This window comes from Chelonia mydas, chromosome 24, assembly GCF_015237465.2.
Source record: "Chelonia mydas isolate rCheMyd1 chromosome 24, rCheMyd1.pri.v2, whole genome shotgun sequence".
Lineage (NCBI taxonomy): Eukaryota > Metazoa > Chordata > Testudines > Cheloniidae > Chelonia > Chelonia mydas.
Window position 1 is genome coordinate 1,694,736 of NC_051264.2, and position 22,683 is coordinate 1,717,418.

The following is a 22,683-nucleotide window of genomic DNA, read 5'->3' on the forward strand; positions in this document are numbered from 1 at the left end:
CTGCCTATCCATGGAAAGGAGCAGATTGCTCACCCCAAGCAAGTAAAACATTTGTTTGTTCCTGTCGTCATGATCAACAGAGGGCAGGAGCATTTGGCACTCGGCTGGTAAGTGCGTCACAGTCTGGCTAAGCACCCTGGCCCACTCCAAATCCCCACGACAGGCACTTCCATGGCACTCACGCTGGTATTGGAGTGAGAGGTGAAAAGGCCTTACAGATCTACTGCAGCTCAAGGGAGAACATCAACTTAAAGTGCGATGATTGCGTCGGAAATTTTATGACTTGCTGAAAATCACAACAAGTGATTTCACTTCACTTTGTGCGTTCGACAGCATTGGGTGCACAGCCCTCTGTAGTCAGCCAGTCAGCTTCCTTTGCTGCTGTGGGTCTTGTATACAGCAACAGGGGAGAGGAAAGCATTTTAAAATAGAGCAAAATGTGATTGTAAAACCGCAAGAACTAGCCAGGGAAGTGGGGACAGGTTGGTACATGAAACTATTTTCCTAGTGCTCAAATAACGCTTAACAACAGAAAGGAGTCAGCACTGGGGAAAGGGACAAACATCTGACAAAGGCAGTGTCTAGTGAACTCAGAACACTGGCTTGTAAGTGCCGTAAGCTTCTCAAGCCGTGTGCACAACTCTGCCACAGGAAAGGAGCTGGACAGCCAGCAAGGTGCTAGGAACACTGGAAAAGCAGAGACTTTGGGGTGAACAAAGCTCAGTTAGTCTGGTAGGTGGCATCTAAGCAGAGCCCATGAACCCTGCCTTGGCAACAAGAGTCCTGTTTCTTATGGGGGTGGCTCTTTAGAGACATGACAAGATTGTATGGAGGACACTGGGGGTGCTCTCAAGTGGAGGCTTTCTACAGGGGCTTGTCTACAGGAGGTGCAGATTCCATTATGAACAAAGCCAGGCTAAGCGCTCCCATTTGTCTCACAAGGCCTCAGAATTTAAACAAGGTCTAGGGGTTCTGAGTGGGAGGACGTTTGTCTTGGCTCAGACCTTCCCAACCCCTCCACACACACCCCAGTGAAACATCGCTCTGACTGAGGGGACAGATGGGTCCCACTCTGGAGCCACTCAGGGAGTGCCTACACTGCTCACTAAGGCCAGGCTCGGACTCAGGTTTGAGCCTAAGCCCCCCTTCTGGCTACACACATCAGAATAGTCACACCAGAAAGCACTCGGGACCTGCCGGGGGGTGGATCAGACCCCGAGTCCTGTTGTGACTCAGGTCCAAGCCCTGTCATTTTGCAGTGTGGATGCAGGTCAAGCCCCAGAGCTGAGTCAGGAGGGCTGCTTAGTGCAGTATGGATGTGTTAGCACAGCTGTGACACACAGGTCCAGCACCTGTAAACGCAAATTTATAATGCAGTGTGGAAACTGAAGCAGGGGCTTGGAAACACCGAGTCCACAAGCCTGGGTCACAGACCTAGGCCTAGTGTGCAGTGTAGACACACCCTCAGAATCACTCTGTGCATTGGGCTGGAGTGGGGATGAGGGAAGGAGAGAGCATGCTGGCTCTGCAGCACCCCAGACAGCTGCCACTGATCACAACCAAACCCAATTCCCTTCCTTCCCGAACAAGGCACTGCACCGGAATGGCCTAATAAGACCCACTTGCTGTTGCTAAGCTATAACAGTGCAAGAGGCAAAAGTCTGAGGCATGAGTGGCAAGAGCTTCCACTCGACCTCAGAGAAATCCACAGGGGTTATTTTAATTGGATTTTTGCAAGTTAATCCTCCCAGAGCACCAACTGACTGACGTCTTTGGGGTAGTTTGGACGTGAACTTCCGGAAGCTGGCGTGCTCTCATTTCAAACCCGCGTTTCCAACTAGTACTACGTAAGAACTGTAGGTACCTCCCAGTGCAGGTGCAGAGCCGCTCACTGACTTCACCTGAGGGGCTCCAGGCACATGCCACGAGGACAACAGATCCTTCCGAGCGTACGTCTGCAGTAACCAGGCGGACATTAGAGGGGAAGAGCTAGTGCTGGACTATGCCCCGTCCACACTACAAGAACCGCCATAGTCAAACATCCTTTATTCTTGCCTAGGTACACAGAACCACACACGTTACGACCACCCTTCAGAAGCCATGTCCTACCTATGCTGGAATGCGGTTAATGCATTTCGTTCCTGTTCACACAGGAAAGGAGCAGCATGTTTTAGCTACAACCCTGTTCACATGGCTATTTTTGTAGTGCTGGTAGGGCCTGATTAGCAGGTCAGTGACCGAGAATTAGGAAGAGTCTGAGCAGTGGAACAGGAATGATGTGCAGTTAGAGAACGAGACAGGTCTATAATGGCCCCAGCAGCGCAGCTCCACCGACAACAGGAAAAGCTGTTACTGCTCAGGGAGCTATACCGGTGGGCAAACCCGGTTCCCGTTTTGGCCAGTGTAGCTACAGCCCGAGTATAAAAATGACCCTACTTAAGCCTCAGCTCTTACTATAGTGGAGAGGCAGCTTCACTGCAGTTAAGGTTGTCGTCTCTCCAGCCCAGTATTTTGCTGTGCAAGTTGTAGATTAAACCCTGGCCTAAACAGGTGCATTGCTTTCAAGGGCAGATGTGCCCCTTGTCACTTGGCCCAATCATTCAAACTACCAGTGCCACAAACTCAGTGCAGGATCTGAAGACCCAGCTGGAATGTTTCTGGCTCTGCCATCACCACTGGCAAGAGACCCTGCAACTGGAACACAGCCACCCACTCCACCTGTGAGAAGTGAGACAAAAGGACCCTGTCTCACTCTCCTGCAGAGTTAGCCGGGTAATGACTTGTTTGTGCCAGGGAAAGCTGCCAGATGCGACTCCAGGAGCTGATGTGCAGGATCTGAAGGGGTTATTTCTACACAATCATTTTCGGATTAGCACCATTTTAAAATGCAAATCTGCCAGGCTAATTATGGCACAGGCTAGTGACTCTCCCCCCTCCCCCATGTGCTAATATGAATGAGGAGGAAGCTGTTGGCAAAGGGGAACATCTCCATTTCACAGTCTGCCTTCTAGGGTGATGCAAATGAACACACATGGGCCAACAAGTGCGGAAGGGTAACACTGCTTTTCAGTAAGGCTTTTTTCAGGGCTGATCTACAGAACTATCAGAGAGGACCAAAAGAATTTGAAAGCCCAGATCTCAGGTAGACTCATTTCCGTTATTTGCAAAGGCAGAACAAGATCCAGTGAGCACAAACTGAAGTCAGAAAAATTCACACTGCAAATAGGACAATATTAACAGTGCAGGTAGCTAGCTACCAGGACAGCTTGCCAAAGGAGTGGGTAAGCTCATCATCACTCAGTCTTTAAATGGAGACTGACTGACTTTCTAACAGTATGCTCCAGTTGAACCCCAAGTCACTGGGCTTGACAATGTCACTTATACAGGAGGAAGAATAATTCCCTCCAGTGCAGGATTCACCAAGTGAAATTCTGTGGTCTCTGCTATGCAGGAGATCAGGCCATATGAACACAGTGGTCCCTTCTGGCTTTAAAATCCATGAATATTTTTGAAGACTAGCGCTGTCCAGACACTAAAACAACAAATATATATAGCAACTAACTCTAGGGGATCAATCTTAAAGACAACAGATATGGTTACACCTTAGGGATCAATCCTCACACCGTTATTCTCTACCCTGACAGGTCACCAGGGAAGTGACTATACACTTTGGAGTAACTGCAGAATCAATATTAGAAGAGTCATTTTTTTAGCTACAGAAAAAAGTGCATATACACAAACCTGTGTGTGCGTGTATATATGCCCCCCTCTCCCACCCCACACCCCTAGTTTCAGTATCTCCATAGCAGAGAAAGGGTCTTGGTATTTCTCTCTCAGCAGGAGCTGACGTTTTGCAGATACCTCACTAGACCATGTGTTAGAAGAGAGTTAAGACACAGAGAGTGAAACTCCCTGTCACAATAAATAGGAGACACACAAACTTGAAGAGTGGCTAAATGGTTAGTCTAAAAGAAAGATGTTACCCTTACCTTAAAGCAACTTTAAAAGCATGCTGTCCAGTGATGAGCTGTGTTTTCTTTATCAGAACTCACAGCAGGCTGGCAAGAGGTCAGCTTTCTCTCTGAGTTTTAGTTTACGATACCATATGTAATATGTTTTGGAGGAACATTGTCACCTTAAACAACACTCCTCCAAAACCTTTGGTTAACCAACTGTTGTTATAATCAGCATCTCACATTATTATAATGAGAACATGAGAAAAGACACTTCGAGTTTGCCACCATATTGACTTTGGACATTTGACAGCACTGCGTGTGAGCCCTGTTTCCCCCCTATAGTCAGTTTCCCCATTTGTGAGAGTCTTACATGCCGCTGCATGGAAGAGGATTTTTTTAAAAAAAACAAAACAAAACATGAAAACGTGATAGTAAAACCACTAAAACTGGCTGGGGGACTCAGGAGCAGGTGTAATACCTGACATTATTTTTAACTCATTTCTTACAAACTGACTGAATTTCAAGTTGGTGTCTCTTTAACTGTTTTAGTGATTTAAAATACATGCACAAAGGAGAGATTCCTAACAATTAAAGCAGGGGACCATTTGTCAGGACTTCTGGATTCACTTCCTAGTTCTGGTGCTTATCCAACTTTATGACCTTGAACAAGTCACTTCACCTGTCCGTGTCTCAATTTCCCCAGCTGTAAAATACCAATACCTACCTCACTGGATGGGCAAGGTTTGAGAGCTGTACTGCCCTGAGATCCATGGAGAAGAGGCACTACAGAACACTAAATAATAGTGCTACATGGATTCCAGACAAGCCCCGGAGAGAGTCCTTGGCGAGGTTTCAAGGAGGATTTGAGTTTTCAGCTCTGACAGGCACAAAAAGTGGCACTGCTCTGAGGACTGGGATCTTTTATTCAGATCTGGACTAGTACCAAAAATATACAGGGACAATTGAGAGTTTTACCAATGGTACGGGAGTTTCCAGGCCCAGCAGGTTAATATAAACCTGAAACCAAGTAATTCCAGATACCTTTGGGTCTTTCTTTTCTACTTGATTTCCAATATGATTTTAGCTGGCACTGTTTCAACAGTCCTTAACACATTTGCTCCTGGCTCATAGTAAATAAAAGCTGGCTCTGCAAGTCCAGTAGTTCATGAGACATTAGCCGCTCAAATCATGTCACAACTAAAGTGATAGTACTTCACCCTACAATAGCTCCTTTCAGAGGATCTCAAAATGCTTTATGAACATTAATTAACACCCATGTGAGACAGGTACAATAATAGTTACCTGCATTACCGATGAATAAACTGAGGTACAGAGAGATTAAGTGCCCAAGGTCAGGCAGAAAGTCTGAAAGAAGAGCCAGGAATAAAACCTAGAACTTGTTCAGCTGTTCTAACCACTATTTACAATGCCTCAGCACCGGGTACAGATCCCAAAAGTCTTGACTCCCACTGCTTCTCTAACCACCTATCCATGGTGGAGAAAAAAGCAAGACAATGAGCAGAATGACATGATTTCAAGGTCTCATATTTTGGGTCCTGCCAGGGCTCCAAAATGCTTTGGCAGTCAGTAGAAATACGTTCCAGGATGACACAGTTTTCCTGTTATCAGAAAGAAAAGATGAGGAATCCTGTCAACGCTGAAGTCCGAAGCAGACTTTATGATCCTGTTCCACAGCCCTTGTCCCTCCAAAGTGCCCACACATGAAGCAGCAGGGCCTGCCCCCAGTGAAGGTGGAGAAACCAAAGATGAAGTGAAGAACCACTTGCCCACTGGGAACATTAGCAGGCCAACATGCTACCACTTGCCCACCAGTGCAACGGAGACAAGATCGAGGGGGCTTTACACAAATACACACCGGGTTCAGACTGCAACTTACTGCCAGCTGCCTCTCTCCTCAAAGAAAAGCTGAGGTGGGGGAACCACACTGGGGAGTGAGAATCACTGTGTCCAAGCACAGCATGTCCCCAGGCCCAGCCTCCATTCCACCCTTTACAGCCCCCTCTCCAGCATGCCCCCTGGCCAGCTCCTTGCCCCCAGCCCCCGCCCCGCCCCTTACAGGCCCCCTGGCCAGCTCCTTGCCCCCAGCCCCCGCCCCGCCCCTTACAGGCCCCCTGGCCAGCTCCTTGCCCCCAGCCCCAGCCCCCGCCCCTTACAGGCCCCCTGGCCAGCTCCTTGCCCCCAGCCCCAGCCCCCGCCCCTTACAGGCCCCCTGGCCAGCTCCTTGCCCCCAGCCCCAGCCCCCGCCCCTTACAGGCCCCCTGGCCAGCTCCTTGCCCCCAGCCCCAGCCCCTTACAGGCCCCCTGGCCAGCTCCTTGCCCCCAGCCCCCGCCCCGCCCCTTACAGGCCCCCTGGCCAGCTCCTTGCCCCCAGCCCCCGCCCCTTGCAGGCCCCTCTCCCACGTGCACCTACCTCCTCTAACTCATCCTTGGCGTCCAGGAGGGTGGAGAGCAGCAACTTCCCTCCTCCGCCTGCGGCGGCGGCTCCCCCCTTCCCCTTCTCCATGGCTGGCAGGGGGCTCCCCTCTGCCGCTCACAGCCCTGGGGCCCACGCAGCTCTGCCCAAGGGGGGTGAGGGCTCCAGGGGGCTGCCCCGCCTCCCCCGCTGGCAGGATGGGGGGGCTCCTCTCTCAGCCCCCAGGCTCCTCCCAGCACCTGCCTGGCACCTGGGCGGGGCTGCGGGGGGGCAGGTCCCCTCTCTCCTGCCTGGGGCGCCCCTCAGCTCCTGCTCGGGGGGGCTGGGCCGGCGTTATGGGGGGCGGGGGCCCGCAGGGGGCAGGTCCCCAGGCTGGGGGGAGGAGCAGGGGACTGGCGGGGGAGGGGCTTTCTCTCCCCGAGGGGGGGTGTCTCCTCTGAGGGGACCGGGGGGGGGGGGGCTCTGAACCCGGGGGGAGGGGGGAGCAGGCGCCTCCTCACCCCCCACCCAACAGCACAGACCGGAAGCCACTAGGAGCGAGGGGGGGTGCGGGGGAGGAAGCGGCTCACGCGCCGGAAGGACCCGCCCCCTCCGCCCCTCGCCGGCCAATGGCAGCGGGGAGAGGCCCCCGAGCGACAGGGGAAGGAAGCGGCTCCGCCCCAAGGGCTGGTCACAGCTGGGGGCGGGGCCGGCGAGGCGGTCTGGCCAATAGGGAGGGAGGGGGCGTGGTTTCCGTAGGGCTGAAGCGTCTCGCTCGACGAGGCTGGGGACGGGGGAGGCGCGAGGCTGAGGCTCTGAGTGCCCCTCCCCCTCCCCCTCCCCGCGCAGCGCAGCGCGTGCCCTTCCCCCCCCACTCCCGCCGCGTGCAGGGCGCTGTACGCTTAACCCCCCCCACTGATCCGTGCCCAGCCTGCAGCTCTGCGCCCCTGACCCCATGTCCCGGTTTTACAGGGAGAGTCCCGAGATTTGGGGCTTTGTCTGATATAGGCTCCTATTACCCCCCCCGTCCTGGTTTTTCACACTTGCTGGCTGGTCACTCTACGCTGACCCCCCCCCCCAGGCTCTGCACTGCCCACCCCAGGGCTTTGCACCAACCCCCCCCCACAGGCTTTGCACTAACCCCCCTTCCCCCGTCCATACAGGGCTCTGCACTGACAACGACCCCCCCGAGCCCCCCGGGCTCTGCACTGACACCCCGCCCCATCCATACAGGGCTCTGCACTGACAACGACCCCCCCGAGCCCCCCGGGCTCTGCACTGACGCCCCCCACCCCGGGTCTGCAGTGACCCCCTGTCCCCCCATCCATACAGGGCTCTGCACTGACGCCCCCCACCCCGGGTCTGCAGTGACCCCCTGTCCCCCCATCCATACAGGGCTCTGCACTGACGCCCCCCACCCCGGGTCTGCAGTGACCCCCTATCCCCCCATCCATACAGGGCTCTGCACTGACGCCCCCCACCCCGGGTCTGCAGTGACCCCCTATCCCCCCATCCATACAGGGCTCTGCACTGATGCCCCCCACCCCGGGTCTGCAGTGACCCCCTATCCCCCCATCTATACAGGGCTCTGCACTGACAACCCCCCCCCATCCATACAGGGTTCTGCACCGACACCCCCCACCAGGCTCTGCAGTGACCCCCCATCTCCCTGTCCATACAGCGGTCTGCACTGACACCCCCCCGGGCTCTGCAGTGACCCCCTATCCCCCCATCCATACAGGGCTCTGCACTGACGCCCCCCACCCCGGGTCTGCAGTGACCCCCTATCCCCCCATCTATACTGGGCTCTGCACTGACAACCCCCACCCCATCCATACAGGGTTCTGCACCGACACCCCCCACCAGGCTCTGCAGTGACCCCCCATCTCCCTGTCCATACAGCGGTCTGCACTGACACCCCCCCCGGGCTCTGCAGTGACCCCCTATCCCCCCATCCATACAGGGCTCTGCACTGACGCCCCCCACCCCGGGTCTGCAATGACCCCCTATCCCCCCATCTATACTGGGCTCTGCACTGACAACCCCCTCCCCATCCATACAGGGTTCTGCACCGACACCCCCCACCAGGCTCTGCAGTGACCCCCCATCCCCCCATTCATACAGGGCTCTGCACTGACACCCCCCCCGGGCTCTGCAGTGACCCCCTATCCCCCCATCCATACAGGGCTCTGCACTGACACCCCCCCCCGGGCTCTGCAGTGACCCCCTATCCCCCCATCCATACAGGGCTCTGCACTGACACCCCCCCCGGGCTCTGCAGTGACCCCCTATCCCCCCATCCATACAGGGCTCTGCACTGACAACCCCCTCCCCATCCATACAGGGCTCTGCACTGACACACCCCCCCCGGGCTCTGCAGTGACCCCCTATCCCCCCATCCATACAGGGCTCTGCACTGACCGCACCCCGCCCCGGGTCTGCAGTGACCCCCTATCCCCCCATCCATACAGGGCTCTGCACTGACACCCCCCCCCCGGGCTCTGCAGTGACCCCCTATCCCCCCATCCATACAGGGCTCTGCACTGACACCCCCCCCGGGCTCTGCAGTGACCCCCTATCCCCCCATCCATACAGGCTCTGCACTGACGCCCCCCACCCCGGGTCTGCAGTGACCCCCTATCCCCCCATCTATACTGGACTCTGCACTGACAACCCCCTCCCCATCCATACAGGGTTCTGCACCGACACCCCCCACCAGGCTCTGCAGTGACCCCCCATCTCCCTGTCCATACAGCGGTCTGCACTTAAACCCCCCCCCCCGGGCTCTGCAGTGACCCCCTATCCCCCCATCCATACAGGGCTCTGCACTGACGCCCCCCACCCCGGGTCTGCAGTGACCCCCTATCCCCCCATCTATACTGGACTCTGCACTGACAACCCCCTCCCCATCCATACAGGGTTCTGCACCGACACCCCCCACCAGGCTCTGCAGTGACTCCCCATCTCCCTGTCCATACAGCGGTCTGCACTGACACCCCCCCCCGGGCTCTGCAGTGACCCCCTATCCCCCCATCCATACAGGGCTCTGCACTGACACCCCCCCCCGGGCTCTGCAGTGACCCCCTATCCCCCTATCCATACAGGGCTCTGCACTGACAACCCCCCCCCTATCCATACAGGGCTCTGCACTGACCGCACCCTGCCCACGCACCGCTCTGCATTGACGACCCCTGCCCATATAGGGTTCTGCATTTCCCTCCTCCCCAGCACTCTGCACTCACCCACCCCCATCCACACAGGGCTGTGCATTGACCCCCCTCCCTGGCAGCTCTCAGCCACGGCTCTTCACCACATGCCACAATTCTGTGGCCTCATGGGACATGGGGCTGCCCCCGGCAGGGCTATTGGCACCGCACAGTGGCTGCAGGGATGAACTCACTGCTCTCGCTGGATCCCACCTGGCTCCCTCCCAGGGCAGCCAGCTGAGCCTGTTTTGCACATAACCCGTTCCCCTCCCCTCCCCTCCGTCCCAGCGCTGATCAGATACAGGAGTGCAGGGAAGTGGGAGCCAGAAGGGGAAGTGAACAACGCAGTGCGGGAGGAGGCCAGGCACAACAGAGAGCACCACAGCCGGGGCGATAAACCCGATCGCCGGCCGCTGCGTCCCTGCCCGACCCACTCCTGCTTTCCCTTGAGTGGGCACAGGGGGACTTCGAGGGGGCTTACGGACAGTGAAGGCATGAGGGAGATCTGACCATGAGGGCCTAAACTATAGCTGTTTGGGGGTGGGGGGAGAGATGGGGTACAAGGGTGCAGTGCCTCGCCTCCAGGACAGTTTGGAACAGGCCCATAGGGGCTGAAAGTCAGGCCTGTCTGGCAGCCGCTTGGTGGCCCTGTGTGGGTCTCAGCCCCGTTCCTGGGGGGCAAAGTGCCCATGTCACCTGAACCACCATCACTGCTGGTGCTAACTGGCCCCTTTGCCAGCCGCCTCCACAGAGAGGCCAGAGCCTGCCTGGGCCGCAGAGACCAAGCCCCGTCCCCTTGGAAGCTGGGGCCATGCATGAGGGGAGCCGTGCCCAGCCTGGGCAGCTCAGCAGAAGCTGCCAGTCTGGGGCAGGCTGAGCCTGGCCAAGGGCCATGCCCGTCTTCCTGGGCCCAGAAGACTCGATGCTGCAGTAGGCCTAGGGCCCACATCCCAGGAGGCCCCAGTGCCCAGCGGACATCATGTCCCAGGAGGGCCCAGTCACAGCATGATCCCAGGCAGGGTCCCCCTGGCAGCCGGCGGGGTGCCGGCCCCAGCCATGCTCCATCAGGGCAATTCGTTGCCTCCCCCTCCCCACACAGGACCCCGGCCTGGCTGTGATGCAAACTGCAGTGGGAGCAAAAGTCTGGCTCTGGGATCGTGCCCCCAATCACGCCCCCAAGGCAGCTGTAAGGATCACAGCCCCCAGCCCATCCCTCCAGCACGGAGCCAGCCTCCCCCAGCGCGGTTCCAGGTTTCCTGCCATTGTCACAGGGTCAGCGGGTCTCTGCCTGGGGTCAGGGGCCCATGGCTGGCAAAGCTACTTCCTTCCCGGCTCACCCTAGAGCCCTGGGCCCCCCGAGTGCCTGCTGTGGGCCCACAGGCTCTGGGCCGGGCCGGTGCTGGGCACGATTGGGTCCCTTCAGCTCAGCCGCGTCTCAGCAGGACCCGCTCCGTAGGGCAGGCGAGCCTGAGATCCCAGGGGCCAGGCTCTTCCCCTTGGCTGAGCTCCCCTCACCCTCTGACCTGCCCAGGCTCCCAGGAACGCCCCCCCTTCCCCGCCGCCTGCTGTCTGTCTGTCTGTCTGCCTCAAGATCCCATTCTCCCCTCACCCTCCGGCGGCAGAATAGCCCCACAGCTCCCTGGCAGTTCCCCCCGCCCCACCCCAGGGGTGGTCAGGCTCCCCATCCCAGCCTGCCTGAGGACAGCAGAAGGGCAACCCCTGGATGGGGCTGGGCCAGGGGACCCGAGCCCTGCCCTTCGGCAGGTACAGTGTGTTACAGACCCAGCCTGCCGGGTGCCGCTGGGGAGGCCGCGTCCAGCCCCACTGGTGCCCAGCGCTGCCCCTACGAGGCCAGGGTTCGTCCCCACCTCGGTGCTCGCTCGCTGGGCTGCTCTGGCCGTTCCAGGCCCCAGGCTGTCCCCCACGATGTCCTCCATGCAGCCTGTCCCTGCTTAACTGCCGGGGCCCCACCTGGGATGGGGGAGCGGCCGCCTCTGAGCTGGGGTGAGGGCTCCCGGGAATTGCTGCCCAGTGCCTGAGGCTGTGGCCTGCAGGGGAGCGGGGTGGGCTGCCACAGCTCCCCATGGCGCTGCAGCCCACATGGCTGGGGCCCAGAGGCTGATGGATAAGCCTTCCCAGGCCTCAGGGGAAGGCGTCAGTCCACTTCACAGGTGGTGAAACCGAAGCACAGAAGTCAGTCAGCAGAAAAGCTAAGGCCAGAACCCAGAAGTCCTGACTCCCTCCCCCCACTCGAGCCCTCTCTCACCCAGCACCAGGGCAGAACACAGGAGTCCCACCCCCACCTCGCCTGCTCTGACGCCCACCCCTCCCATCCCAAAGCTGGGTATGGAACCCAGGAGTCCTGGTGCCAAATGTGCCGCCCTCGCCACTCGTCCCGGTTTCCTGCCACGACCCCAGTGACCAGTCGGGGGAGCTAAGAGACTCTCACGGGATTTCCGTGTGCCTACTGGGGGCAGGTTACAGGAGCAGGTAGATGGTGGGAGCGGGGGGGTACAGGGCAGAGTCCTGGGGACCCGTAGTGCACAAATGCTTTTGAATGGGAACACTGAGCCCCAGGCCCCGAGCCAGCCGGGCGCTCACCCAGGCGGGGCGGGGGAAGGGGGGGCGCTTTGCTGCTGGCCTGGCTGCTGACTTTGACAAACGAGCCCAGGGAACGGCCCGTTCAGGCCTGTGCGTTCCTGGCAGGGCCGGAGGTGCCTGCTCAGTCCCGCTGCCTCCCTCGCATTCCTGGCAGGGGCCAGGGCTTCCCGGCTCTGAGCGGGGGCTGCCTGCCCCTCCTGGGGCAAGACTGGGCTGAGCCCCTCCTCCCCGCAGTGTCCCACATGCCCAGCCAGCCGCCCAGATCGGCTCTGCAGAGGGGTGCCCCTACAGTCCTGGGGGGTCAGGATCAGGGCGCTGACACATCAGGGTAGGAGGTGTAGCGGGGAGGGCCCCGGCTGGGCAGGAGTGGGGGTGCTGCAAAGCTGGTGGAGGCGGGTGCTCCCTCCCCCATTCATCCCATTCCCTGTGAGGCAGGACACCCCGATCCCAGGCCCCACAGCTAGCCCTCCCTCCCCCCAGGCGCCGCCCCGCTCCAGAGGGTTAGCCCTGCCTCCCCCCAGGGCCCGCGGGAGCCATCACGCTGAGTGTGAGATACACAGGCTTTATTACAAAGAGTAGAGCTCTGGTGACAACGCCCTGACAGGGACACCCAACCCCGGGCGTGCGTGGGGGGTGATGCCCAGCTGTGTGCGCTCCCCTCACTCTTCGTGAAAGGGCAGGTGCTGGGCAGCACCGGCTCCTTCCCTGGCCCACAGCTCCTCCCCACCCGCGGCTCCGGGGATGAGCGTGGCGAGGCCTGGGGGAGAGGCTCGCCAGGGTGCAAGGCTCTGGGCTCACAGGGGTGGGATCCTCTCCCGAGATGTGGCTCCGGCTCAGGGGCCTCACCGCAGGGGTGGAGAGAGAGCGGGGCAGGGGCAGCACCGGGGCTCAGGGCTGGGAATGGGGATGGGTCGGTGATTCTACTCCAGGGCTTTTCACGAGCCAGCGGCACTGGGAGGCGGGCGTGGGCACTGGGTGGGGCTGGGGGTGCCATGCTGCTGCAGGGGTATCATCCTCCCAGGGTTCAGTCCAACCATTCTCTGCTTCCCCCTCACCCGACTCAGGCTGTCGGGCGGCAGAGACTGTTGGCGGGGGGTGATTGTTTGAAGTGTCTTTGGAGGCCCCCTAGCAGGGCTGGGTCCACACCCAGCCCCCATGTCTTGCTGGGATCAGCGGGGCCCCCCCCTGCAGGGCCCCGTTCAGCCCCAGGCTGGGGCGTCTGTGGGAGAGGCCGGTGCCCGGAGGAGAAGCAGGACGGGCCGGCGCGCGGGTGGATGCTGGTCCCTCGGCGGGCAGGTCAGCCCCGCGTGCTGCTCATGCGCTCACCCAGCAGCCAGTACGTCCGCATCTTGCCCTTGCCCTGCGGGAGGAGAGGAAGCTCAGGGGGTACCCTGGGGGGATCCCCCCCATGCCTGCCCCAGGCAGGGCCCTGGGCAGTCTGGCCTGGGAGGAAGGTGCGGGCCAGGGGCAGAGTCTGCTCCGGCAGGTGTTAGGAGATGTGGCTGGTGCTGGGGCTGGGGCAACCCCCCCCTTGCTTGGCCCGACCCAGGTGGGGCTCGAGGGAGGGGAGCGAGGGTGGGGGCACGTGTCCCTGCGGGGGGGTAGATGGCAGTGCCCAAGAACGGGACTCCATGGGGCGGGTAGTAGTGCCCGGGGGAAGACAGTGGCAGGGGGACCAGTGGGGGGCGATGAGGCTGGTGGGGGCAGAGGGAGGCCATGCTTCCGTCACCTTCATCTCCACGTCCCCGCGCAGCTCCAGCTCGAAGCATCCGACCTCCTCCAGGACGCATTTGGTGGCCGATGACAGGTGGATCTTCAGGGCTGGAACCACAGACATGGGGCTGTGGGTGGTGCAGGGACACGGCCGCCCTGCCCCTCTGCCGTCCCCGTCTCCCCCCGGGCAGAGACACAGCCCCCTCCAGCTCCTCCCCAGGAGCCCAGCCTCAGCTCAGCTCCTGGGGAGGACGACTGGCCCAGTCCAGCCAGCTCCAGCCACCCCCTCCACTCTGGTGGCCCCCCTGCTCGCCAGCACCCCTCCCCACTCGCAACCCAGTCCTCCCCTCTGCCCCCCATTTGCTGGCACCACCCTCCCCACGCAGTGCCCCCTTCTGCCCCCCACAGCTCAGCCCTGTGCCTGGCCCCTTTACCTTCCCCATTGGACTCCATCCGTGAGGCCGTGTTCACCGTGTCCCCAAAGAGGCAATAACGGGGCATCTTCAGACCGACCACCCCCGCGCAGACTGGGCCTGGGACAGGAGGGACAGAGAGTGTTGGGCACCCCCCTGCAGGCTGCACCCAGGGCTGCTTCGTCCCCCACCAGGGCTCACCCCTCCCCTGCCCGGATCACATACATTCAAATCAACCAGCCCTTGCACTGATAGTGCTGGGCTTGTACAAAGGGCCTCGCACGCCAGCGGCTCCCTGGGTGAGGCAGGGAAGGTCCCCAGCCAGCCGGTGGTGGCGCTAGGACTGGAGCTCAGGAGTCCTGGCCCTCAGTCCCCCCAACCTCTAACCACTAGATCCCACTCCCTTACCAAAGCTGGGAATGGAACCCAGGAGTCCTGGCTCTCAGCCCCCTCCTCTAACCACTAGACCCTGTGAGATGGCACTTCATATGCTTTATGGAAATATGCTTATGAATATGACAGAACTGGAATATGCTTTACGCTAAATACCCCTTGTATGGTGCCATTAGAAAGCCTGTGATCTACTAAGTGTGTTCATCCTATTTGTTTGTGTGTATTACTTCTGTGTCTGGAGTTAGGAGAATAAGACATGAAGTTGTGTCACTGATGTAAACATATTAATTGGAGGCCATTAAGGGAGCTCCAGAAACAATCAGTCGTAAATGGCCTTAGTACACAGGAAGGCTTTCAAGTAACATGTGGGTCAGCTCATGGGGAATGGACACTAGGGGTCTTACCATGGCACCTGATAATGAAATCCATCTTAAATCTGGCACTTTTCTATTTAGGAGGGGTGGGGACCCAGAGACACAAAAGATTCCCGCCTTGTGCCAAAGCTATAAAAGGGGGTGGAGCAGGACAAAGGGGCTGCCAGTCATGAGCAAACCCCTGTTTACCCCCTGAGATGTCTGCTGGAACTAACAAGGACTGTACCAGGGGAAAGGATTGGGCCCAGACTAGGAAGGAGTCCGATGAAGTGAGCTGTAGCTCACGAAAGCTTATGCTCAAATAAATTGGTTAGTCTCTAAGGTGCCACAAGTCCTCCTTTTCTTTTTGCGAATACAGACTAACACGGCTGTTACTCTGAAACTAGTCTGTGACAGAAGCTTATTGGAACATCTCTGAGGGTGAGATTTTATCTGAATTCAGTTTTCGACTTTATTAGGCTTAGATTGCGTGTTTTTGCTTTATTTTGCTAGGTGACTTACTTTGTTCTGTCTAGTATCAGAGGGGTAGCCGTGTTTGCCGCTTTTACAGATCCAGACTAAGAGCCCTGTGGCACCTTATAGACTAACAGACGTAAAACTTATGCTCCAATACGTCTGTTAGTCTATAAGGTGCCACAGGGCTCTTTGCTGCTTTGTTCTGTCTGTTATTACTTGAAACCACTTAAATCCTACTTTTTATACTTAATACAATCACTTTTGTTTATTAATAAACCCAGAGTAAGTGTTAATACCTGGGGGAGCAAACAGCTGTGCATCTCTCTCTATCAGCATTATAGAGGGTGGACAATTTATGAATTTACCCTGTATAAGCTTTATACAGAGTAAAACGGATTTATTTGGGGTTCAGGCTCCCAGAAAGGCTGAACACTGGGCGCTGGGAAAGTCCCTGTTAACTGAGAAGCCCCTGGGCCGAGTGAATCTCGGTTTCAGTGAACTGCAGAGAGGCATGGCCCAACCTCTGGGGCTGTGCTGGAGCTGACTGGAGTGTCTGCCTCAGTACGACAGGAGTGGAGAGCACCTGTTCTGGCAGGAGGGTTGTTCTCAGTGGTACCCCAGCTCATCAAGTGACAGTCTCGAGGGGAGTCTCTGTGACCGAACCCGTCACAGACCCCACGCCCTTCCCAGAGCGGGGATAGAACCCAGAAGTCCTGGCTCCAAGTCCCATGCAAATGGCCCAGTCTATTTAGGGTCAGAGCGTGACAGGCTCTTGCAGAGCTGCATGGCAAGGGGAGGGGCAGGAGGGGGCACCTGCTGCCCTCTGTGCTCCCCAGTGTGTGTGAGGGGGGGGGGATACCCTAGGGGCTCCCTGCAGCCCATTGCCTGGTGCTGCCTGGGGCCGTGCTGCCCTTGCTCAAGGCCCCCCCCGCCGGCTCCCCCGGCTCACCGCTGTGGATCCCGATGCGCAGCTTGAGCTGCTGGTCCGGCCGGTGGCGGATCTTGAAGCTGCGCACGGCGTCGAGCAGGGCCAGGGACATGCGGGCCACCTCGCGGGCGTGCAGCTTGCCGTTGCGCACCGGCAGCCCCGACACCACCATGTAGGCGTCGCCGATGGTCTCCACCTGCGGGGGGGGGGGGGGGGGAGAGAGCTCAGCCCTGGGGCAAACCAGCTGCACACGCTGCCCCCGCCCCCCCGGATGCCTCTCACTCAGGGCCGTGTTGTGAGGCTTGAGCCCAGGGGGAATTGCGGGGGTGCACACGTGTGCGTGTGTGTGCGTGGGCGTGTGCATGCCTGTGCCCAGGAAGCCTCAGCCGACCAGGAGCCTCCAGCGTTGTACTCGGCTGACGCGTCCTCTTGCCTCTAGCCATGAGCTGCCCCCAGCCGACAGGGTCTGGAGGAAACTCCCCCTTACCCCAGCACTGCCCCTTCCTCCCAGCGACAGGAGACTGGGCTGGGCCGGCCTGGCAGCTCCTCTGCTCCCTGGCATTGGCCCTCGGAGGGCCTGGCAGCGAGTGTGGCTCCGGGGGCAGTTCCAGCTCCTCGGACAGAGCAGCAGGGGCACGACTCGGGGGCGTGGAGCTGCCTCCGGAGTGAGGATTTCAAGGGCCAGGAGGGCAGATCCAGCCAGCAGGGGGCGGCCTCAGACCCAGGGCAGAGCTGGGGGCACGTCACGGCAATGGCGATGGCATCTCCACCAGGGCGGCAGCATGAGGGGGGCTGTCCCGGGGCAGGGGAGCAGCTCTTTGTTCGTGCCAGAACCGTCTGTCTCAGTGGAGGCGGGTGTCGGCCACACCCCCCTCCCCCAGCAATCCCCACCCCACCTCGACAGGCCCCCCGCAGCCCCCCCTCACCTTGTAGACATCGAAGTTGTCGATGATGGCGTCGAAGCAGGTGTACAGGTCATTCAGCAAGGTCACAACCTGCAACGCACGCAGCGGGGTGGGAGGGGGAGGTGAGAGGCTTTGGCCTGGCCTGATTCCCCCCCACCCCCAGGGCAGTGAGCGCTTCCGCCCCTCAGGCACCAGCCCCAGAGACATGGCAGATAGGCGGGGGTGGGGGGTGGCGCTGACCCCTCCCCTGGGACGCAGGCTCCTGCCCAGGGGATCCGGGCTGCTGACGGATGAAGCAGGGATGCAGGCAGGGCACCCTGGAGACTGAGCCTGGCACCTCTGCCCAAGCAGAGGGCTGTGCCTGCCGGTGGGGGCGGGAGCCATGGCTCCAAGCACCGCCAGCCCTGCCTGCGCCTAGAGCCCCGTGCTTGGCCCCTCAGCCTCCACGCAGCTCTTCCGCCAGGGCAGGCTTTGAACCTGGGACGGGGGGCCCTGGCCAGATCCAAGCTCCGCCAGTTCTCTCCTGCTGCCTTCCTCCTCCCCAGCACTGTCACCGCAGGTAGGATTCCCCTTCCCAACCCGCTGGGGGCTAACCAGCGGCTGTGCCCAGGCGGCTGGGGCAGAGACCCCGGGGGAGCACCACAGCCCTCCCCCAGCGACCTACGGGGACGCGCCCTGCCCCGCCGGTTACCTGCATGGGGGTGCTCTCTGCCGACAGGGCTGTGAACCCCACGATGTCGCTGAAGTAGATGGTGACGACGTCGAAGGCCTCAGCCTGCACCGTCTCCCCGCGCTTCAGCTGCTCGGCCACGGAGCTGGGGGACAGGGAGAGCGGGGTGAGGGACGGGGGCAGAAGGGGCCTGGATGCCCAGGTGTTTGGGGGGGCTCCCTGGCAAACAGTGGGGTTACCCCCCCCGGCTGGAGGAGGAGGAGCAGGCCCCCATAGCGCTGGGGGGGGCTGAGGGTGGAGCCTGGGTGCCAATGGGGCAGTCTAGGATCTGGTCTCGGGCGCGAGGCCTGGCACGTGCCTGGTGCCCTCGGGAGGACGGGGGGGTTAAGGAGCCTGCCTGTGGCAGGCGGGCGGGTCCGGCCCGTCACTCACTGGGGCAGGATCTGGTAGAGCAGGGCCTCGGCCTTGCGCTTCTCCTCCAGGTAGGCCTGCGTCCGCTCCTCCACCAGCTCCTCCAGGTTGTTGGCGTACTGCTCCATGCGCGACAGCAGGTTGTCCAGGATGTTGCTGCTGTTCTCCCTGCAACGCACGGGGCCGTGAGGATGCTGGGCCGCGGGAATGACCCTCTCTCCTCCAGAGCTCGCCAGGGGTGGGGCACCCCACGCCAGCCATGCAGCCAGCACAGCCCCCCACTTGCTCCCTCTCCCACCCGAGGACAGGGACTCGATGGAATAACCGGGGTGGAAGCGGCCGGGGCTACTGCAACATACCCCACGACCAGCCAGCAGGGGGCAGGCTCCAGGGGCAGGGCCAGACCTGCAGCCCTGAGTGGGGGGGGGGGCGGGGGCAGCGGGATGGCAGCCCAGTCCCACCCGTCCCTCTATGGGCTGGGCGACTCGAGCGGGGCCTGTGCCTGGAGGAGGTGTCGGGGGCAGTGGGGAGGGTCTGACTGAGGAGTCTGTGGCTTGTGGCAGGGCTGATGTGGCCAGTGAGAGGGGGCTGGGAGTGATGTGGGTGCGAGGGGGGGGGCGCTGATGTGGCCGGTTAGAGGGGGCTGGGAGCTGATGTGGCCGGTTAGAGGGGGCTGGGAGTGACGGGGCGGAGGGGGGGGAGGGCGCTGATGTGGCCGGTGAGAGGGGGCTGGGAGTGACGCGGGGTGGGAGGAGGGGGGCACTGATGTGGCCGGTTAGAGGGGGCTGGGAGCTGATGTGGCCGGTTAGAGGGGGCTGGGAGTGATGGGGGGGAGGGCGCTGATGTGGCCGGTTAGAGGGGGCTGGGAGTGACGCGGGGTGGGAGGAGGGGGGGTGCTGATGTGGCCGGTTAGAGGGGGCTGGGAGCTGATGTGGCCGGTTAGAGGGGGCTGGGAGTGATGGGGGGGGAGGGCGCTGATGTGGCCGGTTAGAGGGGGCTGGGAGTGACGGGGGGGGGGAGGGCTCTGATGTGGCCGGTGAGAGGGGGCTGGGAGTGACGGGGGGGGGGTGCTGATGTGGCCGGTGAGAGGGGGCTGGGAGTGACGCGGGGGGGGGGGGAGCGGATGTGGCCGGTGAGAGGGGGCTGGGAGTGACTGGGGGGGGGAGCAGATGTGGCCGGTGAGAGGGGGCTGGGAGTGACGGGGGGGGGCGCTGGTGTGGCCGGTGAGAGGGGGCTGGGAGTGACTGGGGGGGGGAGCGGATGTGGCCGGTGAGAGGGGGCTGGGAGCGGATGTGGCCGGTGAGAGGGGGCTGGGAGTGACCGGGGGGGGGGAGCGGATGTGGCCGGTGAGAGGGGGCTGGGAGTGATGGGGTGGGGGGCGCTGAGGTGGCCGGTGAGAGGGGGCTGGGAGCGGATGTGGCCGGTGAGAGGGGGCTGGGAGTGACGGGGGGGGGAGCGGATGTGGCCGGTGAGAGGGGGCTGGGAGCAGATGTGGCCGGTGAGAGGGGGCTGGGAGTGATGGGGTGGGGGGCGCTGAGGTGGCCAGTGAGAGGGGGCTGGGAGCGGATGTGGCGGGTTAGAGGGGGCTGGGAGTGATGGGGTGGGGGGCGCTGAGGTGGCCGGTGAGAGGGGGCTGGGAGCGGATGTGGCCGGTGAGAGGGGGCTGGGAGTGGATGTGGCCGGTGAGAGGGGGCTGGGAGTGACGGGGGGGGGGCGCTGAGGTGGCCGGTGAGAGGGGGCTGGGAGTGACGGGGGGGGGGGCGCGGATGTGGCCGGTGAGAGGGGGCTGGGAGTGACCGGGGGGGGAGCGGATGTGGCCGGTGAGAGGGGGCTGGGAGTGATGGGGTGGGGGGCGCGGATGTGGCCGGTGAGAGGGGGCTGGGAGCGGATGTGGCGGGTGAGAGGGGGCTGGGAGTGACCGGGGGGCGGGGGGCGCTCACCTGTTGAACTTGCGGAGCAGGATCTTGATCTGGTTGAAGTCCGGCCGCTCCAGCACGTCCTCGGCCCAGCAGTGCTGCATGAGCAGCCCCAGCTCCTCGATGTGGCAGGCCACGTTCACGGAGGGCCGGAAGTAGGGGCGCTCGCCGCCCTTCACCCGCTCAATGATCTCTGTGGGCCGGGGGTGGGGGGTGTGAGCCAGGGGCCCCATGGCACAGGCCCCATATGCCCCCCCCAAGGCCACGGCCCAGGCTCACGTGTTCCCGCATCAGCCTCCCATCAATGCCTCACCTGGCTCTAGGGCTGAACACACAGGATGGGACTCAGGACTCCTGGGTTCCCTGCTTGGCTCTGCCGCTTTCCCCTCCTGACTGCCTTCCAGCTGGCCGGCAGGCTGGGGCTCTTGGCTGACCCCCCTGCTCCGCTTCATCCCTGCTTTCCTGGCACCTGTCCAGGGAACGGACCCCCTCCTCTGCCCCACATATGGGCTCTCCTGGGGGGGCCAAGCCCAGCTTCCCTCAGCCCAGGATTCCAGCCAGCACCTGCCCCGCGGGCACTCCACTCCCCGGCCTCCCCCAGCACACTGCCCCTAGCCGGGCAAGCCGGGGAGGGGGGAAACGCCCCCTTTACACAGCCAGACGAGTGAGCCCCCCAAAGGGCACTCCCTCTGCTCTGGGGCACCAGCCCTCCCCGACAAGTACTCTCACTTTTGGGGTCTGTCCCCCCCAGGCAGGGCTCCCCTCCCCCAACTCTCACCTTTGGGGCTCAGGTCCAGCCCCTCCACGTAGAAGACCCCGTTGCGCAGGGCTATCTCCTGCAGGATGATCCCAAAGCTGTACACGTCGCCTTTCTGGGTGCCCTGGGCCGGGGGCACCTCCATGCGCAGCAGCTCGGGCGCCGTCCACAGCTTCTCTGGGGGGCGAGGAGACAGGGTCAGGCAGCGCGGGGGGTGGAGACAGGAGAGGGGCACGGCCAGGCCGGCAGGAGGGAAGACACCCGGCTTGGGCTGGCTGCCCTCCTGCGCTGTGGGGCCTTCCAGCCGGGCTGGGGCTTGGAGTGCCTGGATCTGCAGGGCTTCCCCCAGCCCGGGGCGGGGGGGAGGGAAGAGAACCACTGACCCGGCCTGGAGCCGAGCCCTGGTCCTGTCTCAGAGGAAGGGCCTGGGGCAAGCTCCCCGGGACTAGCTGCCCGCTGCGACTGTGGGCCCGGCGGGGGTCGGCCGCAGCTGGGCCTGGCAAGGGTCAGAGGGCGTGGGGGGACTTTGGCCAGTAAGGGTCGGGGGGCATGGCTGGGACCAGCGTGGGGCGGTGGGGGGAGCCGGGCCAGGTGGGGTTTGGGGGGCCGTGGCCAGTGAGGGGGGCAGTGGCTGGGATGAACGGGGGGGATAGGGTGGCCAGTGAGGGTTGGGGGGGGCATAGCTCGGCCCAGCAGGGAGGGATGGGGGGGGCCATGGCTGGGCCCAGCAGGGGTTGGGGGCCCATGGCTGGTGATGGTTGGGGAGGGCATGGCTGGGACCAGCAGGGGGGAAATGGGGCAGCCAGTGGCCAGACCCGGTGGAGTTTGGGGGGGCCGTGGCCAGTGAGGGGGGCAGTGGCTGGGACGAACGGGGGGGGGGGGAAATGGGGTGGCCAGTGAGGGTTGGGGGGGGCATGGCTGGGCCCAGCAGGGAGGGATGGGAGGGACCGTGGCTGGGCCCAGCAGGGGGGAAATAGGGCAGCCAGTGGCCAGACCCAGTGGGGTCCAGGCCGGGTGAGCAGGCTAGAGCTGGGGCTGTGTCCACCCCCGAGGGACCCCCCGTTTCCAGGGGCCCCCAGGGCGCCGCGGCCCTCACTGGCGAAGAGCGCGTGGGAGTCGTCGGAGTCGGGGGCCACGCGGAAGCTCTCCAGCCCGTAGTCCGTGATCTTGAGCACGAAGCGGCTGTCCACCACGCAGTTGGAGGACTTGAGGTTGCCGTGGGAGACAATCACCCCATTGTGCAGGAACAGCATCCCCTGGGGGGGCAGAGAAGGGGGGGGAGATGCCGGAGCCTCAGCCTGGGACCTTCTACAGCGAGGTCCAGATCCCCTGCCAGGCCTTGCCAGGGGGACAGCACGGGGGCTGCAGAGCTGGTGCATGGGTCAGAGGCCCCATGGGGAAGGCAAGGGACTGGGTGTGGGCACTGGGCACTGCAGAGAGCTGGAGAGGGCGCTGTGGGGGCAGGCTGGGGGCTGCAGAGGCAGGCAGGGGGCTGGGCGCGGGGCACTGGGGGGCTGCAGAGGCAGGCAGGGGGCTGGGCACTGTGGGGGCCGGGTGCTGTGGGGGCAGGT

At 61.8% G+C, this 22,683-nt stretch overlaps 2 protein-coding genes across 3 annotated transcripts in view; both read right to left on the reverse strand.

The window, feature by feature from the left end:
- The window catches only part of INTS3 (integrator complex subunit 3), a 69,732-nt gene extending 62,707 nt beyond the window's left edge, over positions 1–7,025 (reverse strand). The window contains exon 1 of one of the 2 annotated variants that reach the window (XM_037882740.2): positions 6,388–7,025. In XM_037882740.2, the coding sequence (XP_037738668.1) occupies positions 6,388–6,480 (93 nt within the window). In that variant the 5' untranslated portion in view covers positions 6,481–7,025. The remainder of the gene's footprint in view (positions 1–6,387) is intronic. The other variant, XM_037882741.2, reaches the window with a different exon arrangement.
- Positions 7,026–12,724: 5,699 nt separating this feature from the next.
- Positions 12,725–22,683, reverse strand: part of NPR1 (natriuretic peptide receptor 1) — a 30,646-nt gene continuing 20,687 nt past the window's right edge. Inside the window, exons 13-22 of the mRNA XM_037883156.2 lie at positions 22,209–22,368; positions 21,134–21,289; positions 20,380–20,548; positions 18,461–18,607; positions 18,050–18,173; positions 17,380–17,448; positions 16,475–16,649; positions 14,324–14,422; positions 13,906–13,997; positions 12,725–13,536 (exon numbers count right to left, since the gene is read on the reverse strand). Coding sequence (XP_037739084.1) covers positions 13,474–13,536; positions 13,906–13,997; positions 14,324–14,422; positions 16,475–16,649; positions 17,380–17,448; positions 18,050–18,173; positions 18,461–18,607; positions 20,380–20,548; positions 21,134–21,289; positions 22,209–22,368 — 1,254 coding nt within the window. The 3' untranslated portion in view covers positions 12,725–13,473. The remainder of the gene's footprint in view (positions 13,537–13,905; positions 13,998–14,323; positions 14,423–16,474; positions 16,650–17,379; positions 17,449–18,049; positions 18,174–18,460; positions 18,608–20,379; positions 20,549–21,133; positions 21,290–22,208; positions 22,369–22,683) is intronic.